The 27331-nt window shown below is 39.3% G+C and overlaps 1 protein-coding gene across 3 annotated transcripts in view; it reads right to left on the reverse strand.

Moving 5' to 3' along the window:
• SH3PXD2A (SH3 and PX domains 2A) overlaps positions 1-27331 on the reverse strand; it is a 319685-nt gene that overhangs the window by 180642 nt on the left and 111712 nt on the right. For all 3 annotated transcript variants that reach the window (XM_031955791.1, XM_031955789.1, XM_023496115.2), the window contains exon 3: positions 24768-24843. In XM_031955791.1, the coding sequence (XP_031811651.1) occupies positions 24768-24843 (76 nt within the window). The remainder of the gene's footprint in view (positions 1-24767; positions 24844-27331) is intronic.

Here is a 27331-nt window from a genome sequence, read left to right on the forward strand (position 1 = left end):
AATAAATAATGACCCTTGCCTTCAAAGGCTTCTTTCAGTTCCTAGCTAGCAGATAAAAGACAAAAATGTAATAACAGGTAAGTGTAATATAAAAAAGATTCAAAATCCCTAGTGAGGAAGGCAGTACTTTTGATTAGGGAAAATCGGAGACAGCCTCACAGAAGAGATGGCATTTGAGCTCACCCTTGAAAGATGGCTGGGTTTTCAATGACTGCAGATAATAAATAATGGCTAACATTTAAATAGAATAGAGCTTACCATGGGCAAAAGGACCAATTAGTCCTCAAATGAAAAATAAACAAGTTTTGATTGAAGTAGAATGCTCGTGTAAAGAAAGTAGTGCAAGATGAGAGGTCAGAGAAGTCAGTTTATGGAGGGCCTAGAATTCTAGACTAAGGAAGTTTGCTTTTTATTCTTTAGGCATTGGGGAACTGATAGGTTCCAACAGGATGTCTACGTAATCCAAGTATTCTTAAATTGGAGTCCATTAACTTTTTTTTTTAATTATTACTTTAATAACAATTTCAACAAAATTTGTTTCTTTTGTATTTGATTTTATGTATTTAAAAACAGTGTTCTAAGAAGAGATCCATAGGCTTCTCCAGACTCTCTGAGAGGTCCAGGACCCAAAAAATTTAAGAATCCTTATTCTAATCCAATTAACAGCAGAGTGCAATCCCCCAGAGGACAGCAACTATTTCACTATTGTCTCTGTCTGTGATACTGGTTCACAGGAGGTACTCACTAAATGAATGGATGGAGGAATCTTCTAACCTTGCAGTGACAAGTGTTCACTTCCTTTTAGTGTGACCCATAAGCAAAGGTTGTTTCAACATATCTTTAGGAGCCCAGGGAGATTTTCTGACAGTGTGGCTGGGAAGCCCAGACTGCCTCTACCTGTTCTGGAAAAAATACTGATTTGCAAAGGGTGGGTCAATGGGAGGTGAGGGAATAGCTGGTTCCTTATGATAAAAGGAAAAGGAAGAAGGGGGTGGGGAACCATCTGTTAAAGTACATCCTATGGCAAGAGTAGGACACCAGGGATCTGCTGCTGATAAGCATGATCACAGTTGGAATACTATCTGCTGGAGGGAATGGGTAGGAGAGAGATAGCTAAGCAGCCATACCTTTCCCCTAAACTATAATTAGTGATATGAGTGGGACTCACTAGAAGTCCCATGTATCAAATGTCCCAAGGATCTACCAGGAACAAAAGGCCTATAAACACTAGATTGGAAATAAAAGGACCTGAGTTCAAATCTTAATTCTATTATTATTTTTCATGTAATCTTGGATTGAGTCATTTAATCCCAGTGGGCCTCGGTCCTCATTTGTAAAAATGACAAGATTGGACTGGATTGGGGTTTCTTAATTTGAGGCCCATAAATCCCCAAGGTGGTTTGTGGAGAAAAAGCTTATTCACTTCCCCTTCCTTCCCTAGTCTTGCTTTTCACCAGAAAATACAGAATCACAGCAACAAGATGCCTTCTCACTGTGAAGAAGAGAGAATAACCGAAGAGGTGCAAAGTGGCTGGTAAATTAAAGCAACTAGGTGATGCAGTAGATGGAGAACAATGCCTGAATTTAGAGTTAGGAAGACTTGAATTGAAATCCAGCCCCAGAATTTTTGACCCTGGGTGAATGACTTAATATGTCTGCCTCAATTTCCTCAACTATAAAAAGAGGATACTAATTGTACCTACCTCCCAGGATTGTTTTGGATTTCAGCACAGTTCCTGGCACATAGTAGACATTTAATAAATGTTCCCTTCCCTTTGCTCTAAATTAAATTCTATTTGAGACCTTTTCATAAGCAGTAGCTAGAACCAGCAAGTTCAGAATCAATGAGAAAAGAGAAAAACCCATCATATATAAGCAAAACCTCTTCCAAGAAAGCCCCAGCACATGAGCTCCAATTCAGCAAACACACATGGCAACCAGGCAGTTTGCAAAGCCTGCAAGATGTGCAGAGAATGATGCTAAATACCACAATACCAAACACAGATCCCTGGAGATCACCACTAGAGATCCCCTTACACCACCCCATTAATGGTGACGTTTTGGGTCAGATAATTCAACCAGTTCCAAATTCACCTGATAAAAATTTTACAAAGAAAAAAAAAATCCAATCAGGAAGAAAAGAGGGGCTGTCTCAAAAGACTGGTTTGAATGTACATTTTAAACCCTAACTTGGTCAAAGCTCTGAATGGAAGACAGAAAAGAAAGAAGTTGAATGCTCCTGAAAATGTTGTTGGTATTGCTAAAGCAACTAATAAGGTAAGGCTGGCAGTGAAAAACAAATTTTTTTAAAGATATTTTATAAGCAAGAAGATCCAGGAAGAACTAGGATTACCCTCTAGCCCATGTCTCTCCATCTTTTCCACAAAAGAGTGCATCAGACTTTGACAAATGCTTCATTACAATCAAAGATAAGTTCTATCTACACTTATTCCCCTTTTCTATGTAAGTCTAACCTAATGCTATCACAAAAGGAAATGAGGTTAGTCTAGCATGACCAGTCCTTGATGAAGCCATGCTGGCTTTGTGATCATGTTCACTAAATGTCCTTTTAATAATACATTCTAGAATTTTGCCAGGAATTGAAGTCAAGCTCACCAATTTGCAGACTCCATTACTGGTTATAGTTAAAAACCAAAGGCTGACTAATAACCACAAAAGAAAACTCTTGGCTATTTTAGTAATTATGATTTAGTTTATATTTCCATTTCCAAACCTAATTATTTAAGGCCTTGTAGCAGAATTCATGTTGTTAGCAAAAAATATCTGGTAGCTTTCTCGGGTGAGACTTGTAAAATACAAGCTTCCTTGTGTATGCAAACATACTTTCATTCACTAATAACCACAGTTAAGGGAGGCTGTTATTCAAAACATTAACCAAAAGTATAAACAAAAACAAAGTTCATGATTTTGCCAATAATTCATGCTTATGTTGGAAAGTATAGTCAAACTTAGCCATGTTTAGATCTTAACTGCAATATATAGATGATCTATTTGATACACATGTCATAGCATATTAGTGAGAACCTAGAAAGTATCTGGCTCATTAATATTAACAGAAAGGCTCTTAGATTTAAAGTTAAAAGAGACCTCAGTGGTCACTAATATCAGCCTCCCATAATTTACAGATGAGAAAACTGAGATAAAGGGAAGTTAAATGCCTTGTCTAAAATCATGTAGGAAGTAAACCTGAACAGAAGTGGGATTTGAATTCAGATCCCCTGATCCTAGGGGTAGAGAGAGCATCAGGTCTGAAATCAAGGAGACAACTTCTAAAGTTCAAATTTGGCTCAGACATGTTGCCCCGTTTGCCTCCGTTTCTTCCTCTGTAGAATGAAGTAAAGAAGGACATGTCAAACACTCCAGTATTTTTGCCAAGAAAACCGCAAATGAGATCACAAAGAGTTAGTTATGACTGAACAACAACCACCCCCGATTCTGGAGCTAATGTTCTTTTCTACTGCCCTACAATTCTGTTACAGCCTCCCCCCAAAACATTTAATGAACTAAAGAAGCATAAAGAACTACCATGGATGACAGAAGACACACGTGATAACCAAAGGGATACACAAGGTAATAGGGATAGAATGGGTCTAGCTTATAACTGTAACAACAACTAGCGTTTCTTTAAAGGTCTGCAAAGAAGGAAATGGGACACAGAGTCATCGAGTGAGTTGGGAGCAGCACCAGGACTGGGGCCTTTCTACTTGCCAAAAAACTCCTGAAGTCCCTTCTCTCTCTAAATCTTTCTCGTGGAAAGAGTATATACAGAAAGTCCTGTATAGCTAATGACTAACAGGGAGGGCAAAAGGACGTGGCAAATCTTACCTCTCACCAAAGGAAAAGATAAGTAGAAAGAGAAACATACAGATAGAGTGGCCCGAGGACACTTTTCTAAAACTGACCACTGTCTGAGTATGAACCAAGAGGAGCCCTCATTCATTCCTACCTAGCCCCTCAATGTTGAGTGGCTCACCCCAATTCATCCCCCCAGCCTGGGGCTGCAGACAGAGTGGGGCCAGGAGAATATGATCAACTAAGTGACCCTCCTAAGGACACAAACAGACCTTACTACATACAACCCTGTGTGGCCGGCGCCCAGGCCCCTTGGCTCTAGAATCCTGAGAATCAAAGCCTTCATTCAAGACTACGGTTTTTCAATGTCTCCTCCTCCTCCAAAAGAGAAACTCCTTTCAGAAAAGGGGATGGGGGCACTTATAAGTGGGTCACAGGCTCAAGAAAAGGGAGGAAAGACTCAGAATCATCAGCAGGAGAAGGCCTCCACTGAGCTAAAATGGCAATAAAGTCCCACTAGAGAACCAGAGCCAGAGATCATTCAAACAACATGAAGAAATTGTGACTGAGAGAAGTAGTTGCCAAAGTTTCATTAGTCAATATATATTTTTAAGCACCTACTATGTGTCAGGCATAATGCTAAGTATTAGAGATACAAAAAAAGGCAGAAGAGAGTTCCTGTCCTCAAGCTCACCATACAAAGGGGGAGAAAACCAGTAAACGTGTGGGTGTACTAAACTCACACACACACAATATGAAAAATGGGAAATATTTAAAAGAAGAAAGATTAAGTGGTCTGAATCACACGTGCTCTTGACTCCCAATCAGAACCAGAACCATGCTTGCCATCTAGGGGAGGGGGTGGAGGGTGGGAGGGAAAAATCGTAACAGAAGTGAGTGCAAGGGATAATGTTGTAAAAAAAATTACCCTGGCATGGATTCTGTCAATAAAAAGTTACTATAAAAAAAAAAAAGAACCAGAACCATAGGCTGGGTAACTATTCCCAACTTAGGTTCATTAATGCAGTTGAGCACTAATCTTGGGCAAATCTTAATCAATTTCCTCATCTATAGAATCAAAGAGCTGGACCGGGATCATCTTTGATTCCCTTCTCAACATGTAAATCTATGACTCTTTGGGCATAGAAAGGTTTTTGGGAGCAGCACAAGCTAAAGCCTTCAAGCTGGAAAAGCTGCTGTTGTTAACTTGGCTACACTGGCTAGAAGGGAGGTCTTGTCTCTCTCTCTCCAGCCTACAGCAAAAGGATTTCTCCAAGGTTGTTTATTCAGGCACTGGGAAAAGAGCCTGAAGCAAAGATGTGAATGAAGTAAGGTGGATCGCCTTTAAAAAAAAAAAAAAAGAAAAAGAACATGATCTGCAAACTATAGGCCAGTGAACTTCAGTTCCTGAGAAAATTCTGAATAGATGATTAAAGAGATGGTTGGCAATTCCTAGGAAAGGAAATGGTGATTAGGAAGAGTCAACTTGGCTGGCATCAATGAGAGGTCATCTCTAACTAACCTGATTTCCTTTTTTGGATAAGATTCCTAAGCAAGTAGGCAAGGAGAATGCTATGAATATAGAGAGCTGGGCCTGGAGTCAGGAAGACTCATTTTTCCAAGTTGAAACATAGCTTCAAACCCTTAATAACTCTGATTCTAGGCAAGTCACTTAACCAAATTTGCCTTAATTTCCCCATCTGTAAAATGAGTCAGAGAAGAAAATGGCAGTATCTCTGTCAAGAAAACTCCAAATAGAGTCTCAAAGACACAACTTAAAAAAAAACAAAAACAAAAACAAAACTAAACAACAAAAACATTTCAATAATTTTTTGATGAAGCATCTTATACTATCCTTGTTAAGAGATATGGATCAAATGACAATATAAGTGGATGAATTCAAACCTTGTTGGATTCAAGTAGTAGAGGGATGGCAAGAGATGTCCAAGATAGTATATATGGAGAGCTGGGATGAACCCCATGCTCATCAAATATGTAAATGACTCTAGGATGGGTGAGAGAGTTAATACTCTGGATAACAGAGTCTGGATCTAAAAGGAGTTTTGGGATCAATTTAATAAGATATAATGAAGCAAGAAAAATTAATGTAAAGTTTTACACTTACATGCAAAAAAAAAATCAAATTCACATATATAATGGATTGTAGTTCTGGGGAAAAAAAAGAGTTGGGGGTGTTAGTGGGCTACAGGTTTAGCATGAGTCAACAATATTATGTGGCAGTTTAGAAAGGACATATGACCTCAGACTGGATTCATCAGGAAAAATTTCCTAAGAGTTGGGCCAAAGTGCAATGAACAGTTTTATCTTCTTGCAGAGTTTGGGTGATCAATTATATATTTCCTAAGTCTTTCTTTCCTGTGTAAGTTGGATTTGATAGCTTCTAAGGTCCCTTTCAACTCTTAAATTCGGTAATTCTTTGTCTTTAGTGTACTCATATCATTCTGATCTATTCCATCCTCTTAATCTTTTCTCCTTCTCCAAGAGACTCAGGATGTTCTTTTTGTTCTCTCATCCATCACTTCTTCCTCTTCCTTTCCAGTGACCTGGACTCCAAACTGTTCTCCTGCCTCCTCTTTCCTCCCCCCAATTAAAACTGGCATTTTCTCAGTGCTCTACTCTCGACTTAATTAGCAGAAGTCTAGTAAATTCATTCAAACTAAGGGACTGATAAGGATTGTGACTTGTAGCAAACTTCTCATGGGATTTGTTCTTTAAATTGTTCTTATTTATTTGCTTCTGATTCTTCATGACCTCCTGGACCACAGCACTCCAAGGCCCTTCTATCCCTCACTGTTTCCCAGTCTGTCCAAGCTCATATTCATTGCTTCCATGACACTATCTATATATCTTAAACTCTGTTGTTCCCTTCTCCTTTTGCCTTCAATTTTTCCCAACACCAGTTGTCTTTTCCAATGAATCCTGTCATTTTATTATGTGGTCAAAGTATTTAAGCTTCAGCTTCAGTATCTATCCTCTCAATGAGCACATTTTTGGCCTACTCTTCTCTATATATCTCTCTCCTATGGCAATCTCATGTAGTCCCAAGGCTTAAATTGCCATTTTGACACCAAAAAACTCTAATCTATAGGACCAGCCCTGTCTTTTTTTTTCTATATTTTGAAGTCTGATCCACATCTCCAATGCTTATACATGGCTCTGGATGAACCATTGGAACCTCACACCCAACCTGCATCCAAAAATCCTCCCCCCTTTACTTTCTGACTTCATTATTTTTATTTATGGCCTGACACTCAAAAGTCTACAGAGTCATAACATTGGGATTATCTTTGACCTTATTCCTCCTATCATTTCCATCTCCCCAACATTTCCTCTATTATCCCTATTGCCACTACCCTTCTTTGCTCACTAAGGGCCTCCTCAATGGTTGTCCTGCTTCTACTCTTTCCTCATTCTAAAACATCTTTTAAATGGTCACCTCTTTCTTAAACAGAGGTATATTTAAGAGGTCACTATCCTACTCAAAAATCTTCATTGCCTCCCTTTTGTCTCCCAAGTAAATTCAGATGCTTTTTACCTGACATCCAAGATCTTCCATAATCTGGCTTTCTAACTTTCCTGCCTTGTTTTGTTATCACTACGCAATCCATTTTGCAGGCATTAGGCTATATATCATGCTCCATGAACATGCCCTGGATTCTCACATCTCCAAAACCTTGTTTAAGCTGTTCTCTAGACTTGAAATGTCTTCTTCTTCATTATTACATCAAATTAGATTTAAGAAAAATTTTTAAAGAGAACATGAAAAGAGAAATGGGAGATGAATACAAAATCCTAGCTTGGTACTACAAGATCAGTGTTAGTACCCCTAAAGCTCAGAATAATTTGAGGTTGGAGAATAGCTAAGGATAACCCAAAATGAGGATCTTTTGAGTTTTGTTTGTTTTGTTAGCTACATTGAGGAAAAGAGAATCAAAAAAGAAAGCAGCACTCACTGAGAGAAAATAGGATAGTAATGAGTGAAAGTAGAGAGAAGCTGGAATTGCGTTTCTTCTGTTTTCTTGACCAAGGAGAATGACCTTTGGACAGAACAGAACACAATAAAAATGACTAATAAAAAGTAAGTAAGGAGGTGGTAAGGGAGCATCTATGAGGAGCCCTTAAGAAATTTTGGTTACCTAGCCCAGATGACCTACATCTGAAAATATTAAAAGAATAAGTCAAAAGGAGAAAAAAACCATGAGAAAGAAAAAAAAAGTGAAAATACTATGCTTTGATCCATATTCAGTCTCCATAGTTCTCTCTCTGGATGCAGATAGCATTTTCCATCCCAAGTCTATTGGAATTGTCTTGGATCACTACATTGCTGTGTCTATCATTGTTGATCATCATATAATCTTGCTGTTACTATTACTGAATTTTTTATTTGCTTTTTATTTCTCATGATTTGTTTCTCTTTTGGTCTGAGTTCTCTTGTACAATATGACAAATATGGAAATGTGTTTAAAAGGCTTGTAGATAGTATAACCTATCTCAGACTGCTTGCTATATTGAGGATGGGGGGAGGAGGGGAAATTAAGGGAGAGAGGGAAAAAAAATGGGACAAAAAAATTTTACATGAATGTTGAAAACTACATTTATTTGGAAAAATAAAATACTACTGATAAAAAAAAAAGGATAGGCAAAATGCCAATGGTCAGTCATTTATTCTTAAAAAGTCATAAGCAGCTAGTGGTATAGGAGAAAGAGCATCAACCCTGTATCTGGCCTCAGATACTTAATTGTCATGTGACTCTGGTCAACTCAACCCCAAATGCCTCAGAAAGAATTATGGAAAACGAGAGAAATAATGGCAGGAGTGAGAAATATGATTGCCCCCTTCCCAATTTTTTTAAAGGTGAAGAGGATAGTCTGCAAACTACAGACCAGTGAGATTGACTGAAATTCCTGAAAAAAAAATTCCAGAAGTTATGATTAAAAGGATGATTAGGGACTATCTAAGAAAGGCATCTCAGATCCTAAGAAGCCAACATGAAGAACAGGTCATGCCAGACCGACCCAATTTCCTTTTCTGACAGAATCAATCAATCAACCAACAAGTTTCTATTAAGCACAAACTGTGCTCTAGGCACTGAACTTGGTCTAGACATAAAAAAAAAACAAGAAAGATATAGGAGACTAGAAAGAAATAGGGGCCTTAAAGATTGAAGAATTGCTATATACAGAATTTACCTAGATTTTAATAAAACATTTAACAAAATCTCTCATGACATTTCTTATGGATTTTGTTGTTGTTCACTCATTTCAATTGTGTGTTCATGACTCCATTTGGGATTTTTTTTGGCAGAGAGAGATATTGGAGTGCTTTCCATTTCCTTCTCCAGCTCATTTTACAAAATGAGGATACTGAAATAAACAGGTGAAGTGAGATAAGTTGGAGAAATAAAGGCTAGATGATATTTTGGTTAGTGGACTCTGTTGTTGATTTTCCAGACTTAACCACTCTGCCCCAGCTGCCCTCTTAATCCTGAAACTTCTCTCAGCACATTCCTCCAAGGTTCCAGTCCTCTTCTTCCATTGGTGAGTTCCTCCCAGGAATTCCTTTTGCAGCTTCCTTTTCTATGTTATCTTCCTTCAGTGGAATTTAAGCTCTTTGAGGATATGTACTATCTTTCTTTTTACTTATACTTGTATTCCCTAGCACTTAGCCCAGCTGCCTGGTACATTGTACGTGCTTTATAAATGCTTGCCTTGCCTTGAGGCTCAAAACTTATTGAAGTCCAGGTAAACAAAACAATCATTAACATTCATTAATATCATGTAATGTATATTATAGCTCTCTGTATTCATCAACACTTTTCCAAACTAAAAGGTCTATGGGAACTGATATTATCTTAAATAAAGTATATTGTCACTCCATTACCTAGTAGTGCTCTGCAAATGTGAAGTATTCAATAAATGTTTGTTGAATGAATGAACAGAAAGAGAAGGCTTGAAGAGGCTTTCTAACAAGATAGAAATGAATTCCTGAGAGCAGAATTTCAGGAGTGTGGCAGAAAGGTGATGGGGGGAGCTATGGTGAGGGCTTCACAAAACATTTTTATTATAAGGCCCATGTGTCAGGGCAATCTTGAGTACAGATTGAAGTCTTAATACTGGACACCTTGATCATAAGTAAGGAGTCTTGCTGAGGACTCCAAGTTCATACCAAGGACTTGACATGAAAAATAAAACCTTTCTTAATGGTTCCCTTTTTTCCCTAAATTGAATCTATACTTGGATTACACAAAATTTATATTACAGAATTGGTTAATTCTGTGTACAGTGGAGAGATCAGAGACCCATAGATATTAGAGAATGTTAGACCTTATATAATATGTAGGCTAATTTCCTTTTGAAAACTGAGACCCAGAGAAGAAAAGAAAGATGCCCATAGTCACACAGTGGGCTAGCTGAAGAAGGAAGACCAGAATCCTCTTCTTACTAACAACATGGTACTTTGTCCACTGTACCAATAAAGGCTCCTTTGGAGAAAGGTTTGGGGAGAAAAGAAGGGAAAGAATCTAGCATTTTTGAAAGCCAGGGAGAGGATTTCTTTAACTTTTCCTGGGGGTTCCCAAGAACCCCCCCATTAAAAAAATCTATGTTAGCCGGAGAATGATAACCAAAGAATTGAATTATCTTACTCAGGAAGTGGGTCACCTCTGTGCACTCTGAGCAGGCATTTCTGCTGATGGAATATTTTGTGGCTATGTTATTTATAGATGACATCTCTATTTATATGTTCATTGAATTTTCTCTATGATCCCCTTTTTTCCAGTCCATGGCAGGGAAAGAAAATAGCTTCCTCTCCCCAATTTATTTGGGGCAAAGGTCAAGGTCGGGGTCTTAGACATGGACAGAACTTTTCAGTAGCATGCCTTGAGCCCTAGAGTGGGGACAGGGAGTTGGGAAACAATACTAGTCTTTCACTGAACACTGTCCAAAGGAAATAGGCTGGGGGTAAAGCAATCTTAGGAAAAGGAAATGAAAGAACCAATGATGAGAAGACTTAATGAGGCAATGCCTATTGTTTCTATTATTAAAAAAAATTCAAGAGCAATTAAAAGGACTCCTGCCTTATAGTATTTCCGCCATCACCTGTAATTCCGTCTATAGACTTTTTTTTTTAAAAAAACAAGTTTTTTATTGCATTTTATATAACCATAATTTCACATAATACCCTTCCTCATTCCCAGGACCTATCTCAAGCCCCACAGGAGTGGTCTGGGCAGAAATAGACCCACATTCCCACAAGTGCTAAGTTACCCAATAAGGGTAAAAACAAAAATTGAAGCATGTAAATATAATGTGATGTTGTGATACCACTGAATCCTAAGAAATATGAGGCACCTGCAGAGTTATATAGACTGATGCAGAGCAAAGAAAGCAGAACCAGGAAAACATGCACATTATTATTTCAATAATATAAATCAAAATTACACCGAAAGTATAATGTTTCCCACTGAGTGAATTGCACTTTCTAAGAGGAATCCTTCAAGACTTTTATTGTTCATAGCATCCCCTTCCAGGAGGCTTTGAGCACAGCTCTATCCTGGGTACAATGAGGATAGCCTATTCTCCAATGGAACCTCTGGTCCAACACAGAAACAGAGTAGCCTCTGTCCTAATTTGGCTCAAGGCTGATACACTCATGTTTGGTCAACAGAGCTTAGCCACACTCTTATCATGCTAAAATTTGGAATTAAATAAGTGAAGCAAATGCAGTATTTTTTGAGACCTTCATTGATCCTAAAAATTAAGTTATGATCTTATTTCTGAAATATGAACATATTGCTAAGAGAAAAACATGGAATTTCCTTTCCCTTGTAATCTTTGCCCTCCCTCCACCCTATTCCAAAGCCCAAAATAATGCTACCCTGGTGAGTCAATGCAATGACATGTCTGGGTCACAGAAATGATGTCTATGAAATTTAGTCATTTAAGAGATCTGAGTTTTTCAAGCTAACTTCTAACTGGTTCCTGCTCCCGACTCTATAGAGCTCTATGCCTTGTAATTAGAGTGGTTATCCCTAGTTCTATTGCAAGCCAAACAACCAAGTATTCCTAGTTATGAATAAGGAAAGAAAATTATAATATAACCCAGATATAATTAACTATATTTTTCTGTTTAAAAAAATCTTTGCACAATTATCGATTAGTCTCTATTTCTACAAAGAAGGCAAGAACAAGATTTAAAGAAAATACACACCTAGGAAGAAGTTCTATTTTGCTGCAATTAATCACAAAACAATCCAATCCTATTTCTCCTATTCCACTTTTAGAACAAATCCCAAGTTTTCTCACAAAATGTAAACTTGACATAATGAAATCCAATCAAAAATTTCTTAAGTCAACTATGTCAGGCCATTATAACAGTCACTAATAATACAAAAATAAAATAAAACAAAACAAAAATAACAGCCCCTATCTTAAGGCACATTACTGAAGGAATATAAAATGTGAAGAAATAAACATATAAATGATAAGAGAAGAAACAGGAAATATTCACTAACTAAGGACTTCCATAAGATTCTTCATAGAAATCAGGACTTGAAGGGAAGTAGGCATATAGGGAGAAAGAGAAGAGAAGAAAAGAGGAAGTACATTCTTGGTAGGATAGCCTTGGCAAAGGCTCCCTTGGTGGTAAGTCAGAATGCCAAATTTGGATAACAGAAACCAAGTGAGCGTTACTTGAATATAGAGTGTGTGAAAAGAAATAACACGCAAAAAAGCCTGAAAAGGTAGGCTGGAGCCAAATTGTGTAGGGTATTACAAATGCCAGAGGGTCTCTCTGTGTTTTATTTTACAGGTATTTGGATTTTCTGGAGCAGGGGAATGAGCTAGTTATATTTCTGCTTTAAGAATATCATTTTGGCAGCTATGCAGAGAATGCATTATAGAGGAAAGAGACTAGAAGCTGGGAACCCAGTTAGGAACACAGAGCAACCCTCTAGGCAAGAGGTGATGAAAGGTTGAAACAGGGCAGTAGGATGGAAAGCAGGAGACGGACAGATATGAGATGTGTGGAAGACAAAGAGATAAAATTAAGCAAATGATTAGATGGGGGATTGAAGAGTCAGTGATGAGTTCATAAGCCTGGGTAACTGGAAGGATGATGGGTCTCTCATCAGGCTTTGCCTACCACCTATCAATAAGACATAGGAGAGAGAGAGAGAGACAGAGACAGAGACAGAGAGAGACAGAGAGACAGAGTGTATGAGTGTGTGTGTTTGTGTGAGTTTTTAATTATTTTATAACAAGCAGACTGAACCAGTTTCTAACCTGTGGATGGCCAGAGCCAAACAGCAGAATAGAGAGAGGAATCAGAAATCTCAAGCAGAAGTTTAATTTCAAAGTAAGGGATAAGCTAAGAGGCAGATTAGATAACACGTCCTGAGGTCCTGCCCGTAGTGGGACTGAAACTTGATTTATATATTTGTGGTTAGACAAAGGAATCACACAGTATAATGCAGCAATAATAGTGAGGCACAACAGCAACAGTCAGGCCAGGTTGTCTAGTGATAAAAAATGCATATATAGCAGGGCTTGTCTTCTTGGTGCTTACCCAAGCCCAAGAACCATCAGTTCCAGAAGATGCAAAGGATTGTTGTTATGTCAAGCTCAGGACACAGCTTGCTTGTTGAGTCTTATTTTTGGGAAACAGGATGTCTCCTCAAAATATCTTGATGGTAGTAAATACATTATTGACAGATCTTCATTATTACTAATCACTTCTGACTTATCTAGCTAACTAGATCCTTTCTTGAGAAGAAGACAAAAAAGCCTTTAAACACCTTTTTTCTACATAATTACTTGATTTTTTTCTCCTATTTCAGATTTTAAAAAAAAGAAAAAAGATGCAATGAGCTATATAATTTTACCTTCAGTCTGAACAAAATCCCATGACTTTTTTTCCCAGTTAGGAGAGAGTTCCTCTGCCAACCTCGTTATTGGTCATTTGCCCCTTTCAGCTTTGTTTTCCTTCCTTATCTTTGTCATACAAACCTGTTATGAAAGCAGTTTTACAAAGAATAGCTAAAAGTATCCTTCAACTAGTCTCACAACTCTCATAGACACGAAAAAGGCAAGGAATTTGCTTGTAGCCCTGTTGCTAGGATCCATCTGGAGGAAGAAGCCAGATACAATCACTTCTTCCACACGAGGCTGGGGATGGGGTCATTCACTGCTTATCCACCTTTCCTCTATCACCACCATCCAAAATCAGGAGAGATTGAGGAGAGGGCTGAAGGTCAGCCTGATGTGTGTTTGTATGAGAGTGTGTGTGTAACGAATGTTCAGAGGGCCTGGCTACATCATCTCTTTACTTCTCTTGTTCCCACACATCTGTGTTTTTGTTAAAAGAGGCCCTACCAGAATTCAGAATCACTATACAAAGTATAGTATGACCCAATTATAATAGAGCTTGTTTCTAATTACACAGATGTTGATATTCTTTCTTGTACTTCAAGGACCGGTGATTTCATCAGAGTAGACACTCCCTGAATTAAAACAGATGAAGTTCCTGCCCCATATTAAGAGACAGTCTCCATGTAGTATTGTGGTTTGAAAAATAACAATAATAATCTACTACCTCGGATGGGTTGATTCTCTGGGCTTGACTAGGCTGGTCCTCACAGGACAGCTCATTGTATCATCTATTCTCTACACATCTCAGTCTTGAGAGGGACCACCAATGTTTATGCTCACCTTCCTTAGTTGTCAAGAAGCTAAGAATACAAACTCCCTCCAAGAAAAGCCTGATAGTTTACATCAGGGGTCCTCAAACTACGGCCCGCGGGCCAGATGCGGCAGCTGAGAACGATTATCCCCCTCACCCAGGGCTATGAAGTTTCTTTATTTAAAGGCCCACAAAACAAAGTTTTTGTTTTTACTATAGTCCAGCCCTCCAACAGTCTGAGGGACAGTGAACTGGCCCCCTATTTAAAAAGTTTGAGGACCCCTGGTTTAAGGAAGTCATTTAATCATCAAAGAATCAAAGATTTAGAGCTGGAAGAGACATTGTAGATCATCAAGTAAAACCCCCTCATTTTACAGAAGAGGAACTTGAGGTTGAGACAGGCAGAGTGAATTCCCCAGGAACCCAAATTACTAAGTGTCTGAGGCAGGATTTACACTTGGGTCTTCCTGATGCCCAAGTCTATCCCATTATGCACTGTACCAATCCAAAGCCCTGACAATATCACAAAAGATTTCAATATATTAAAAGTTTATGGTCTGCAAGTCTATGGATAAAAAAAGAATATGGTGTGTTCTTAGTAAAAGTACTGGCTCTGGAGTGAAAGAATCTGGCTTCAAATCCAAACTCGGAGGCTTTGGGTAAATCACCTTCTTATTTTGGTCCAGGTTCCTTCATATATAGAATTATGCAGTTAGATTGCTGAGGTCCTTTCCAGAAATAAATTTTATGAACTTGTAAAATTCTAAAGGGTTAATTTCCATTTCATTCTCCCTAGATGAGTAGTGCGAGTGTTGTCCTGCCTGGAAATTAACTCTATGCAAAGGGGATACCAGCACAAGATACAGGCTTGTTGTCCCTCTCATTCGGTCCATCATGTTTTTCTGGGGAAGGCGGGAAAGAACAAGCATTTATTAAGGGACTATTATGTGCCAGGAATTCTGATCAGCACTTTATAAATATTATCTCATTTGACCCTCACAACAACCTGGAAAGCAAAGTACTATAATTATCCCATTTTACAAATAAGGAAACAGAGGCAGATAATAGTTGTTTTGTCCTGAGTCACACAGCTATTAAGTATCAGGCAGGGCTGAATTCGGAGCTTCCTAACTCCGGGACTACCTAGCTGCCTTAGATGATGTCTGTTATGGCATTTTTTACATACAACTTCTCAGATACAATCCATACCCCTCCCTTCTTCCTCCTACTAAACTCAATTCTAAGTCCAGTTTATTCCCTATTGGCAAATCTGCCCAAAATTAAGGGTACTGAAGATGCAGCTCAATGAGCTATCCATTCAGCTTCATGCTAAAGTTTGGACAGTAGACACTTTATCCATTTGGCTTTTCTGCAGGAATTATTAAACTCTTTTGAGTAGTTGGAAATATTGTTTAGAGGACTCTTTTGTTTTGGGGCTTGATGTATTTAGGACTGTATAACATCCATAAACAGGAGCACTAGAGAACATCCTTGTGAAATAGGAGACAGAGCACTGGCTTTGGAGGCAAAAAGATGTGGGTGTAAATCTTGCTTCAGACATTTCCACGCTTTGGGACCACAGGTTGAGACATTTAACCTCTGTGTGCCTTGGTATGATATGGTATAATGATTATATCTACTTACAGGGTTGTTGGGATCAAATGAGATGTGTAAAACTCTTTACAAACCTTAAAGTGCTATATAAATGCCATCTACTTTTTAAAATTAGGATTACTCTTCCATTTGGATTCTGTACTGCCCAAGACAGCACCCTCCCTCTTTTATCTTTTGCTGCAAGTTAACAATTAGAGACTATCATTTCCCTAAGTGACTCTTTCTGAAGTCTTTGACTTCAGAAATTCTTGCCAAGATCCACCCCACTCCCTTCTTGGTCTCTGCTTGAGTGTTTGACTGAGTTCTTTCTCTTATACAAATCCTGAGGCTGCTCTGTGGCTGGCTCTCCAACTCTTCTCTCCACTAGGGCCAGAGACATCTGAGATGCTTTAGTCCTCTCTCCAACTCCATTCTAACCAGAGAAGCCTTCTTCACCCCCTGAATACACCATTCAAACGAACAGACATGACCTTGAAGCTGACAGATGCTCTGGGCTGCTGCTGACTGCAAGTGCCAATCCATTTTGGCATCCTAATGCATTTTCAAGAGAAACTAAACCCCTCACTATTCCTGGGGCAGTGAAGTGGGGAAGAATCTGAAATGGGTTGTTTTCCAAACATGGGACTAATCTGTTACTGCCAAAAGCTAGCCATGCTCTCCATGAATGATGCTTCAGTTTAGGTTGATGTATAGGGCCCCAGATTAACCTTCAGTGCCAACTCAGACCTTGCTCCCAGGGAGAGAAAAGCTAAAAGGCTACATCTGTTCACTGACAACTTTGCCTATCACTCTGAGATGGCAGCCTTGAACCCGACAGGGCCCTCTAGAAAAGGAGATGAGAAGCTGGGGGAAATTGTCATTTTTCTATATATTAGGAGACATTTCAGGTCCTTAACATGATCCACAAACCACCTCACAGGCTGTGGAAATCAGGGAGGCTGGGATCTGGGACAGCACTGCTCATTCCTGACTTCCTAGTCTCTTCTCATTCCATACATACATCAGGGCCTTGGATTAATGAGACCACAGATCCTCTTCCAGATATCCTAAGAGCTTGAGAGACCCAAGGAAGAGGAGGGAGAGGGGCTGAAATCAATCACAGCTTCATCTCTGGGATAGAGGACTGACTCTGTCTTATTTTTAGGGCCAGAGAAGGCAGCAAAATTATAAAGTACAGAAATCTTCAGCTTCCCCCCATGTCCTCCCTCTCCCCCACTTAGGCATCCAAGACTTTACAAACCTGTTCTTAGGACAAGCATCTACCCTTAGTTGCTGACAACTAAATGTGAACATTTACTTATCTCTCCCTGCGGAATGAGAGGTTTTAAATGGATAATTGAAGGGCTCTGGGGCTTCAGTAAGTAAGTGGGAGAGACATTTTTGAGGGAAGCCAAGGGGCTTCCCAGAATCACTTAGCACACAAGCAGACTCTGCCTATTCCTTGCCCTAGCTCAAAAACTCACACAATGTTAACATTTGAAAGGGATCTCTATAATCCAATCTCCTCATTTGATAGGAAAGAAAAGGTGATCCATGGGAGGGATTTACTTGCCCAAGATCACCCAGCCAATTATATAGAGACAGAGGAAGGACTAGAACTAGATTTTCTGATCCAAGGTCTTAGAATGGAAATAATGTTATGCAATCTGAAATTTTTTAAAAATACTATATGTTATATATACAGAGGGTCTCTAATTCCTATCTAGTTTAGCCCCCACTTAATTATGGGAGTTTTAAGACTCAAAGGATCAGTCTCTAAATTTTCACCCAATAAGATATAAACATATGAAACAAATTCTTTTAAGGAAAAAAAAAAGGAATTTAGGAAGAATGGGAGCGAGATGGGATAGCATGAGAATACATTTGAGAGATTAAACATTACTTTTAAAAATGAAAAAAAAGTGCTCTGATACATACAATCTGTTCCACGTGACTAACTTCCAGCTAAGCCAAGCCTCATTATTTCCAAAGAAATCTGACAGTGCTGAAGTTAAAAGTCTAGGAAGTGGGTGGACATGACATTGTTCAAAAATTAAAAAAAGAAAAAAAGGTAAACATTTATGTAGCCAGGTCCAGCCTTAATCATCCTCCTCTTCGACTACCCATTTTTCCAACCTCATCAGGTCTTTGGTAATTAATTGTTCAGGAAATGAGCTCCCTACTGGTTAGTAACTTAACTTATCGCATTTCAAGGCTCACAATGTCCCCCCTGAGCTTCTTCTCCTACGGCTTATAGTCAAGGCTGGGGGTTCCGTCAGACCGAATTTTGGCATGGATCCTAGAAACGTGGGAGGCTTCCAGCTTGATATGTAGTCACAGCAGACCTAGCAAGAAGCCCTTGCAAAGGGACAGGAGAGCCCCTTGAGGTTCCCAGACCCACAGGAGAAAATCCACCCTGCCTGCCGGAGGATCTTCCTCTGCTGGGGAAAAGATCAATCCAGAGGCCACTGGATCATTATGTGATAACTCTTTGATCAGCTTTAACCCTTTAACCAGCAGGAGCCCTGTCCTTTGCTTCCCTACCAAGGCCTGGTCAGCAGCCCCGCAGTGAAGAGCCCTCTCCCCTCCCTCCCCTTACATCATACCCTCCTCAGCAGACCCATGGACTGAGGCACTTTTCAGAATGCCAGCCAATGTTCTCTGTCCTGACATCATCAGGGAAGCAGAGTGGGAAGTCATCGCCCACTGCTGCTGGCATACTATAGGTACCACCTACCCCAGATTACAGACTGGGAGAATTATTCCGGGGGAAGAGGGAAAAAAGACCATAATTAGAGAAGAGAAACCCCAACTTATATACTTCTTTTAAATACAAGAAGCACAAGATGACCAGACTTCTTATCCCCACTCTGCTGTTGTTCCAAGGAAAGGGATGGGGAACTTCAGCTCATCTACTCGCTACTTTTTCACAAATCAGGCAGTCACTGATTCCAGCATCTCAGGGAGCTTCCCCACACCTGGTCTTGCAGCGAAAGCTCCCCTGTTGTCAGGAAAACCAGAGCTCATGAGAAGTGCCGGCACAGAGCTACCCTCACCCTGCCCTACGGTCTGGACAAGGGCTATTTAAAGAAATCCCTTTAACTGGCCTTGGCTTAGGAGAGAACAAACGCCGGATCTGGTCCCAAGCAGGGTCAGAAAAGGAAGGCAATGGAAAGTGTGTTTACATTTCAGAGGTCACCCTCCCTGTACAGTTTCACTCGGTGTTTGAGAGCCCATCAAGCTGGAAAGATGCCGATGCACACCTTTTGTCAAAGAACACTTCTCACCTTTGTAATTAACTTCATAGAGCTTTGTGTCTGACGGTACCTACTGTACCCAGACTAAAAGTACATTTTTCCCCTTAAAATATATATATTTTTTCTCACTACGTTTCAGCTAGGACACATTTAAACTATTTTTCACTGTCAGTCAGATTAGCTCTGCCCTCCTTTCCAGGAAAGTTAATGGAGAAACAGCACAGGAGAGTGGGTAGAAAGCCATCTCTGATACAGACTGGCTACTGCTACTCAGAAAAAGTGATTTAAAGTCTCAGTGCCTTCAGGTGATTCTCTAAAACAAGTTACAGAAAAGCAACTAATTTTAACTAGGATCAATAAGGCAATGATACGGGATCAGAATTCTTATTTTCACACAGCTTTTTGCCGATTTGCATTGATAAAGGGAGTTTTCCCATCCAAAGTTCCCTATACTGGGTCCTGTCCCCAAAATAAAAATAAACACATAGAAGCCTGGTCCACATCTTTCACAAGAAGATGAGAATTAGTCAGTGGGTCTCCTACAAACCATCAGGAGGCCTCCCGGGGGCTCTGAGAAAGATAACTTGGTAATTTTGACTCTGTAGTTCAGGTACTCCGTCTGCTCCCAGACAGTCATTTGTTTTTCACATTGGTGGTTCCAGAGTCAGCTACACTTTGGAAAGACCATTTCCTCCTAGAGAGCCTCTTCTTGCCTTCAAACTCAGAGGAGACAGGAAATCCACTCTGGTCCTATTGCATGGAACAGGAGATGGATTTTCCACAATAGATTTTTGGAAACAAGACAGAAAAATTCCATGTAAACAAAGAAAATGACAGCCACAATTCATTGGCTACTCAGCACCTCCATATTCTCCTCATTGCCCGTCTCAAAAAATCCAGAAATTTCTGGAAGCCTCTCAAGAAACAAAGACACGGACTCCAATGCTTCTATAATGATTCTGGGATCACCACACCCACAAAATTACAAAGCTCCCAATAACCTGTCTACAATTTATAAGCATTTATAAAGCACCAACCATGTGTCAAGCCATTTATTGGTACATGGGATAGATAATCAGTCAATAAGTATTTATTAAACAAATACCTTGTGCTTATATATAATGTGCAAATATTATATAAGAAAAAAATCCTTGTTCTCGAGAAATTTACATTTTAATGGGGGGAAAGAAGCATATAAGAAGGCATATATAGAATAAATATGAAGAAAATAATTAAACGTAAGCAAACTCAGGATAGAAAAATATAAAAACAATAAATTAGGTAGATGATTTGCTTTAGTTATCAAAGCTTTCCTTTAAACAGTGAGTTGCTATAGTACATTTAAAATATAGTACAATTTGTCCCATCCTTGCAAACAAAAAGAATTCATATTCAACTTTTCAGGTTCACCATTATTACTGCATATAAAGCAAAGTTCAGCCACAATTCTATTGGGCTCTTGGATTGGAAGTAAAGAAAAGATGCTAGGAGAAATTCCTTAAGTCTCTTTTATTTCTTCCTGAATTATCAGTTGTTCAAATAAATCACAAGTACAACATTCCCCTTTAAAATAAAAACAAGTGTTCAATATCCTGGCACTGGGGAAATAATGTTGAATTGGGAAATCAGAGGACTTGAATTAAAATCTCAGATCTGCCACTTAAACAGTGTGATCTTGGGTATCTTACTTAACAATTCTGACCTTTGGTTTGCTTACCTGGATTAGATTAAATTTTAGTATCCTGCAAGGTCTTTTCTGTCTCTATGTTTATGAGTCTTAAAAGAGAGATAACTTTCACTCAAATTAGATCTCCAGCTCCTCCCATCAGAAATTCCACTTAGTTACCTGTGTAACTTAGGTGTTGTACGTTATCTCTCCATCTAGTCTCCAAAAAGTGTCTCTCTAAAGTGCTTTGTAAACTCTAGAAACTTGAGATATATAATCAGTTGTTATTCTTGTTAATAAGGTTATTGAGAAGATCAAATGAGATAGCAAAAGTAAGGTGCTTTGTAAACCCTGAAACACTAGGAGGGCTAGCTGTTATAATATATTATAATAATTTTACTAGTATATTTGTTGTGCTTAGTCATTTCAGTCATGTGACTTCATGTTCCCATTTAGAGTTTTCTTGGCAAAGATACTGAAGCCAATATATTATTATATTATTACATAATAATTAATAATAATAATAACTTCAAAGCCCTAACCTGGGTCTGGATATATTAAGTACTCGGTAAACATTTCATTAATAAATGAAAGAATGAGAATGGAAGTGGGGGAGTTGTTTGTCTTAGCATATTTATATCCACATCCAGATTCTATGGGAAAAAGTCCATTGATTCTCCAAATTCCTTGGGCTTCCCATTTAGGTATCACCACTACTTTCAGCCCTTATATCCCTTCTGCTGCCACAGCCTCTCTCTTAACTCTCCCAGCCTCTTCTTTGTCCCCATCACCACCTGGTGCAGGACCTCATACCTGAACTATTCATTACAATAACCTGCTGGTTGGTATCTCTGACTCAAGCCTCTCCTGCTCTCCCGACTCTCACATGGATCTTGCTAAAGCACAAGTTTAATTTTGAGACTCACTTCCTCCCCTTTCCCCCATTCAGTAAACTCCGGTGGCTCATTGCTGCTGTCTCCAGAATCAACTACAAAATCCTCTGTTTGGCTTTTGAAGCTCTTGATAATCCGCCCCCTTTCTATCTTTCCAATCTTTGTGCTCCATATACTCTTCCCCCTCCACTGGAGGAGAGAATGAAGCTGATAACTTTGCCTCAGTTAAATCCAATTCAGTAGCAATTCAAGAAATCACCCTCATGACATCATTGGTCCTCTTCTAGAACAAAGGACTAAAAACAACAATTCTGCAGTCCAGTTACATAGGCTTCCTTGTTGTCCCTCACACTGGACGCTCTATCTTCCAGCTCTGGACATTATTACTGGCTGTCCATCATGCCTAAAATTCTCTCCCCCTTTACCTCTGCCTCCCAACTTGCTTGGCTTCCTTCAGATCTTAGCCAAAATCCCACTTCTGCAAGAAGTGTTTCCCAATCATCCTTAGTACCAATGCCTTCCAATTTTTCCTAAATGCATCTTGTTTATACATGGATGTTGCCATGTGGCCTCTCCCATTTGACTGCAGGCACTTTGAGAACAGGGGCTATCTTTTAACTCTCTTTGTATTCCCAGTGCCTGGGCAAGTCAATAATACTGACCTAAGTCAGGAGTCTGAAAGTGAAAAAAAAAAAAAAAAAAAAAATGAGAAAAGGAAAAAGGAAAGAAGAAAAGAATACTGAGCACTAAAAATGTTTGTAGCAGCTCTTTTTGTGGTAGCAAAGAATTGGAAAAGGGGTGGATGCCCATCAATTGGGAAATGGATGAATAAGTTATAGTACATAAAGATAATGGAATATTATTATTCTATTAAAAAATGATGAGCAAGATGATTATAGAAAGGCCTGGAAAGATTTACATGAACTGATGCTGACTGAAACAAGCAAAACCAGGAATACACTGTACACATAACAGCAACATTGTGCGATGATCATTTGTGAAAGACTTGGTCCTTCTGAGTAGTTCAATGATCCAAAGCAATCCCAAAAGACTTTGGACAGAAAATGCCATCTGCAATCAGAGAAAGAACTAAAGAGACTGAATGTAAATCAATACCTGTTCTGTTCATTTCTTTTTTCTATTTTTTTTATCTCTTCCATGGTTTTTCCCATTTGCTCTGATTTTTCTCCCCTAACATAATTCATAAAATTCATTAATAAATGTATTAAAAATAAACTAAAAAAAAAAAAAAAAAAAAGAACACTGAGCACTTAGAGCTAAGTAACCTATATGAGGATCTTTCTGAAGAGGAAGGAGCTGGACTTTCTAAGGAAGAATAATGACAAGTAGGCAGGGATCAAAGAAAGAGGAGGCAAGTAAAGGTGGGTGGCAATTCCCTGATGAGAAGTCCTGAAGTCAGCATGATCAGAGTAATGCCAGCCTGAAATATAGGCTATCTCCAATCTGATAAGAGGTTCAGAAAGGCTGGCTGTCTTGTTGGAACATATATCTAAGCTCCTAAAACCTGGCCTACCAGATGACTACTACCCCTTCTGTTGACTTACACAGGCACAAATGGTAGGTCAGAAAGAATCTGAAAAAGACTACTTAAGGTGACAGAATTCTTGGGCAATAAAATGAAGGACACTTCATTAAGGCCACTTAAGGGAGAAACAAGGCTAACAGCTATTGGTCTAAAAAAGATCCGAAGGGTTTGATGGATTATAAGCTGCCAAAAAAGCTAATGTCATTTTAGGTTGCATTAAAGGAGGCCTAGTGTCCACAACTAGGGAGATGACGGTCCCACTGTAACCAGTCCTGGTCAGACTAATTCTGTAGTGCTGAGTTTGTTTGTAAGTACTACAATTTAGATAAGACATTGATAAATCCATTGCATTGGACTTTTGATATACACTTAATAAAGTTTGTCGAACTGAATAATCTGGAAAATGTCCAAAGAAAGATAATTAAGATGGTGAAGGGTCTTGAGATGATAGCACATGAGCCAAAGGAATTGGGTATGTTTAGCTTAGAGAAGAGAATACTTAATGGAGTCATGTTAGCCATCTTCAAACATTTAACAGTTGTCTTGTGGAAAGAGGCAATAGATTTGCTCTTCTTGGCTCAAGTGGGAAGAAGAACTGATGGATTCAGTTGATGGATTCAGCTTTAGAAGTCCTATGAGTATGAATCACAGCTTTCCTATTTGTAACCTTTGCAATCTTAGAAAAGTCACTTTTGTTGCCCAATGTCTTATTTCTATATATTACTATAAAGTAATAAGCAAGGAAAGCACTTGAAATGGATTAACTTAACTTTTTCCTACATTGTTAATTGAATTCATCATAATTGTTTTTCTTTGTAATCTTATTTATTTTATTTTGTGCATTTAGAAACCATTTTTCTGCTAGGCATATTTATGTATTCTTGTAGTGCTGTTAGGAAGACAAGGTTAGTGAGTTGTTTGAATTCAGAAATTCAGAGCTATAACAGGGCTAAAGTCAAGTGAGTGTCTGCATTAAGTCCCACACTAATTTGATGAGCCTTGGGAGAATGGGAAACTGCCAGGTTGTATGAGAAAAAGTAAACTGACTTAGGCTAGAAAAACAGAGCAAGTAATAACTAATCTATAGAGAATTTTGTCATCTCTCCCCATAGAAAGAGAAACAAAAATCCACAGAGAATCTGACGCAAGTCTCCCAATATTACACAGTAATTTTTAGGGCAATTTAATATTGAAACATGGTGGCCCCCAAAAAGCATCCAGGTGCCTGAAAGATGACAATAGGGATTATTGCTAGAAGCGCTTTTTGTTTTCCCAGTGCCCAGGAAAAGTCCAATGTTACCTGGGAGGAAGGGGATGATTCTTTGCTTGGGATCCTTCTGACCACCTTCGATGGGGAATTTATCCAGAAGTTGCATCTATAAATCAAAAGACAAAACGACAGAATCTTAGGAGAAGATCTTAGTTGAGTTCTTACCCTTTACTTCCTCCCCACTGATCCCAAATAGCCCTTATACCAAGACCTCTGGGCTGTAAAAGGATGCAAGTTATTTCTCAAATCCCTCATTTCACAGTGAATTAGCAAATCAAACACTGCAGCTGAGAGGGCAGGAGGGCTGAGAGGGAGGCTTGGGGGGAGGTGCCTATTGGGGTGGGGAAATGTTCTCAAAGGGAACACTGCAAACTTCTCATGAGAAACCCCTCCATCTTCAGGACTGAGATCAAGCAGGTCTCATAACGCCACCATCTTTCTAGATTTGCAAAGTCAAATGGCTAACTTGAAGGTGCACTGGGAATACAAAATGGGCCTCTTTAATTTATTGTCTTTTCTAAGCTATATTTGGGGCAAGGCTTGCTGTTTCTCCTTCGGTCTGGGAAGAGAGGAACATCCCACCTGACACTTCAGACAGACCACCCACCTAACAGAACCTCTCTGCGGAAACAGGCCCAGATGTTAGTTTAATCACAAAGCCAAATCCAATTCCCTGCTACTACTTCGGTGAGCCCTTCTTCCTTCCCTTTCCCAGCTTCCTATCCAAGATCTTCACTGTTTTTCTAGGAAGAGACTCACCAAGGGGAAGAGTCTCCAGAATTATGGGAAAATATCCTATCTTTTTTAAATAATGCAGCACTGTTTAAACTGGGAAAACACACAAGAAATTGAACTTGAACAGAGTTTAATAAACTTGAACCAGAAAGAAATGGAAGCCAGGAGAGAGAATGTGACCATGTGCACTGTCACAAAATATATTGTCAATCTCTCTCCAGCAGAGACGGTTTAAAAACTACTTAAAATATACAACATTTGACAGTCCAAAGGGAAGGGAGAACAGAATAGAATTTGTTTTATTTAAGGCCATTGCCTCTATTTTAAGGTTCTCTTGAACATCAAGATTAACCCTAAATATGAGCAAGCTTATGACTTAGAGCTTAAAGTTTCTTATGGCTTTAGAAGTCTGTGCCTAAAATTCTGTTAGGAATCAGTAAGCACATTATGGCAGTGGACATGGATAGTGAGAGTTTCATGCAAAGGGAAACAGGTCTCTGGGCCACCCAGTTTCCCAACCTTGCCTGGATTGTTGGGTGGGAAAGCTAACTTGCTAAAGATTAAAATGGTTCAGGTTCCAATGGGAAGCAATTCCTGAAGCTTCAGGCTCTCTTCCCCAATTCCTCCCTAGTAAAAAAAAAAATAATAGAGACAAGAACAACAGAGAGGATGAGGGAGAATTCTCTGACTTCTCCCTGCTTCAGTCACGCTCAGAGACTCAACTGGAGCTAGAGGGGAAGGTGACCCCAGAGATCCAGTCTAATTCCCATTTAATAATACAGATACTAAGGCTCAAAGGAGGTTGAATAACCCATCCTTGAAAACACAGGCAATACTTGTAAACACATTCAGTGCTATCAGCCCTTATCAGACTTTAGGTCCAATCATTCCTTTAAGATTAAAGTGTTTATAAGAAGGAAGGAATCTACCTGGGATTCTGGGTTTTCCTCAGAAAAAAAGGAAAGGATGGCTTCTTGGCTGCTGTCTTTCACCTAATGCACCATAGATTAAGTCTAGACTTAATGAGATCAAGGGAGACACAGCAATCCACCTTCCCTCCCCAGCTCTCCTTCACATACAGCTTCCACCACCCTAGACTAACAGGCCATTTACTGAGCCCAGTTCTTCATCTCCTACCACCATGCTTGGAATGGTCATTTCCTGACCTCCTTGGAGGATCCCTTATCTTCCTTCAAGACACAGCTCACATACTACCTTCGATGCAAACTTTCCTGATTCCTTCCCCCACTCATTAGGGCTCTCTCCCACTTCAATTAACCATGTATTTTTTTTTTAAACACATTCTATTTTCCCCCAACAGCCTGTAAGCTTCTCGAGGGCAAGAAACTATCTTCAGTTTTGTTTTTGTAACCCTAGCAGCTAGTATAGTACCTTGCTATGGGATGTATGCTTAATCAATGCTTATTAATTTTTGTTGGAAGTGCTCCTTTATATGGGTCTGAGACAGACCCCTAGTTGACCTGCCCATCTCCCTCCTGCTCCAGCTTCATGGACAAAGTCTGCTGAGCTTGAAACTCATTGCCAAAAGCTAGCATCACCTAATCCCACTGACACTTTAAAACAACAGAAATCCAAATGTTTGGGTCTGCTTTACCCTTCATCTCCACCAGCCAGCCAGCAGGGTTAGAAAAGGAAATATTTCTAACCAGCTGCTGGGGCAACATTTTCTCTGCACCAAGAGGTCATCTTTCAAAGAAATCAAATCTCTCAGGCCCCAGTGAACATGCAAATAAAATAAAGGCTGCCCAGCTGGGTTTACTTTAGGAAACAGCGTGTAGGTCTCATCAGAACTGCATGTTTCCAGCATCTCTCTGCCCCCACAAAATGGAGAAAGGCAA

The sequence above is a fragment of the Sarcophilus harrisii genome, chromosome 2 (genome assembly GCF_902635505.1).
Source record: "Sarcophilus harrisii chromosome 2, mSarHar1.11, whole genome shotgun sequence".
Taxonomy (NCBI): Eukaryota; Metazoa; Chordata; class Mammalia; order Dasyuromorphia; family Dasyuridae; genus Sarcophilus; species Sarcophilus harrisii.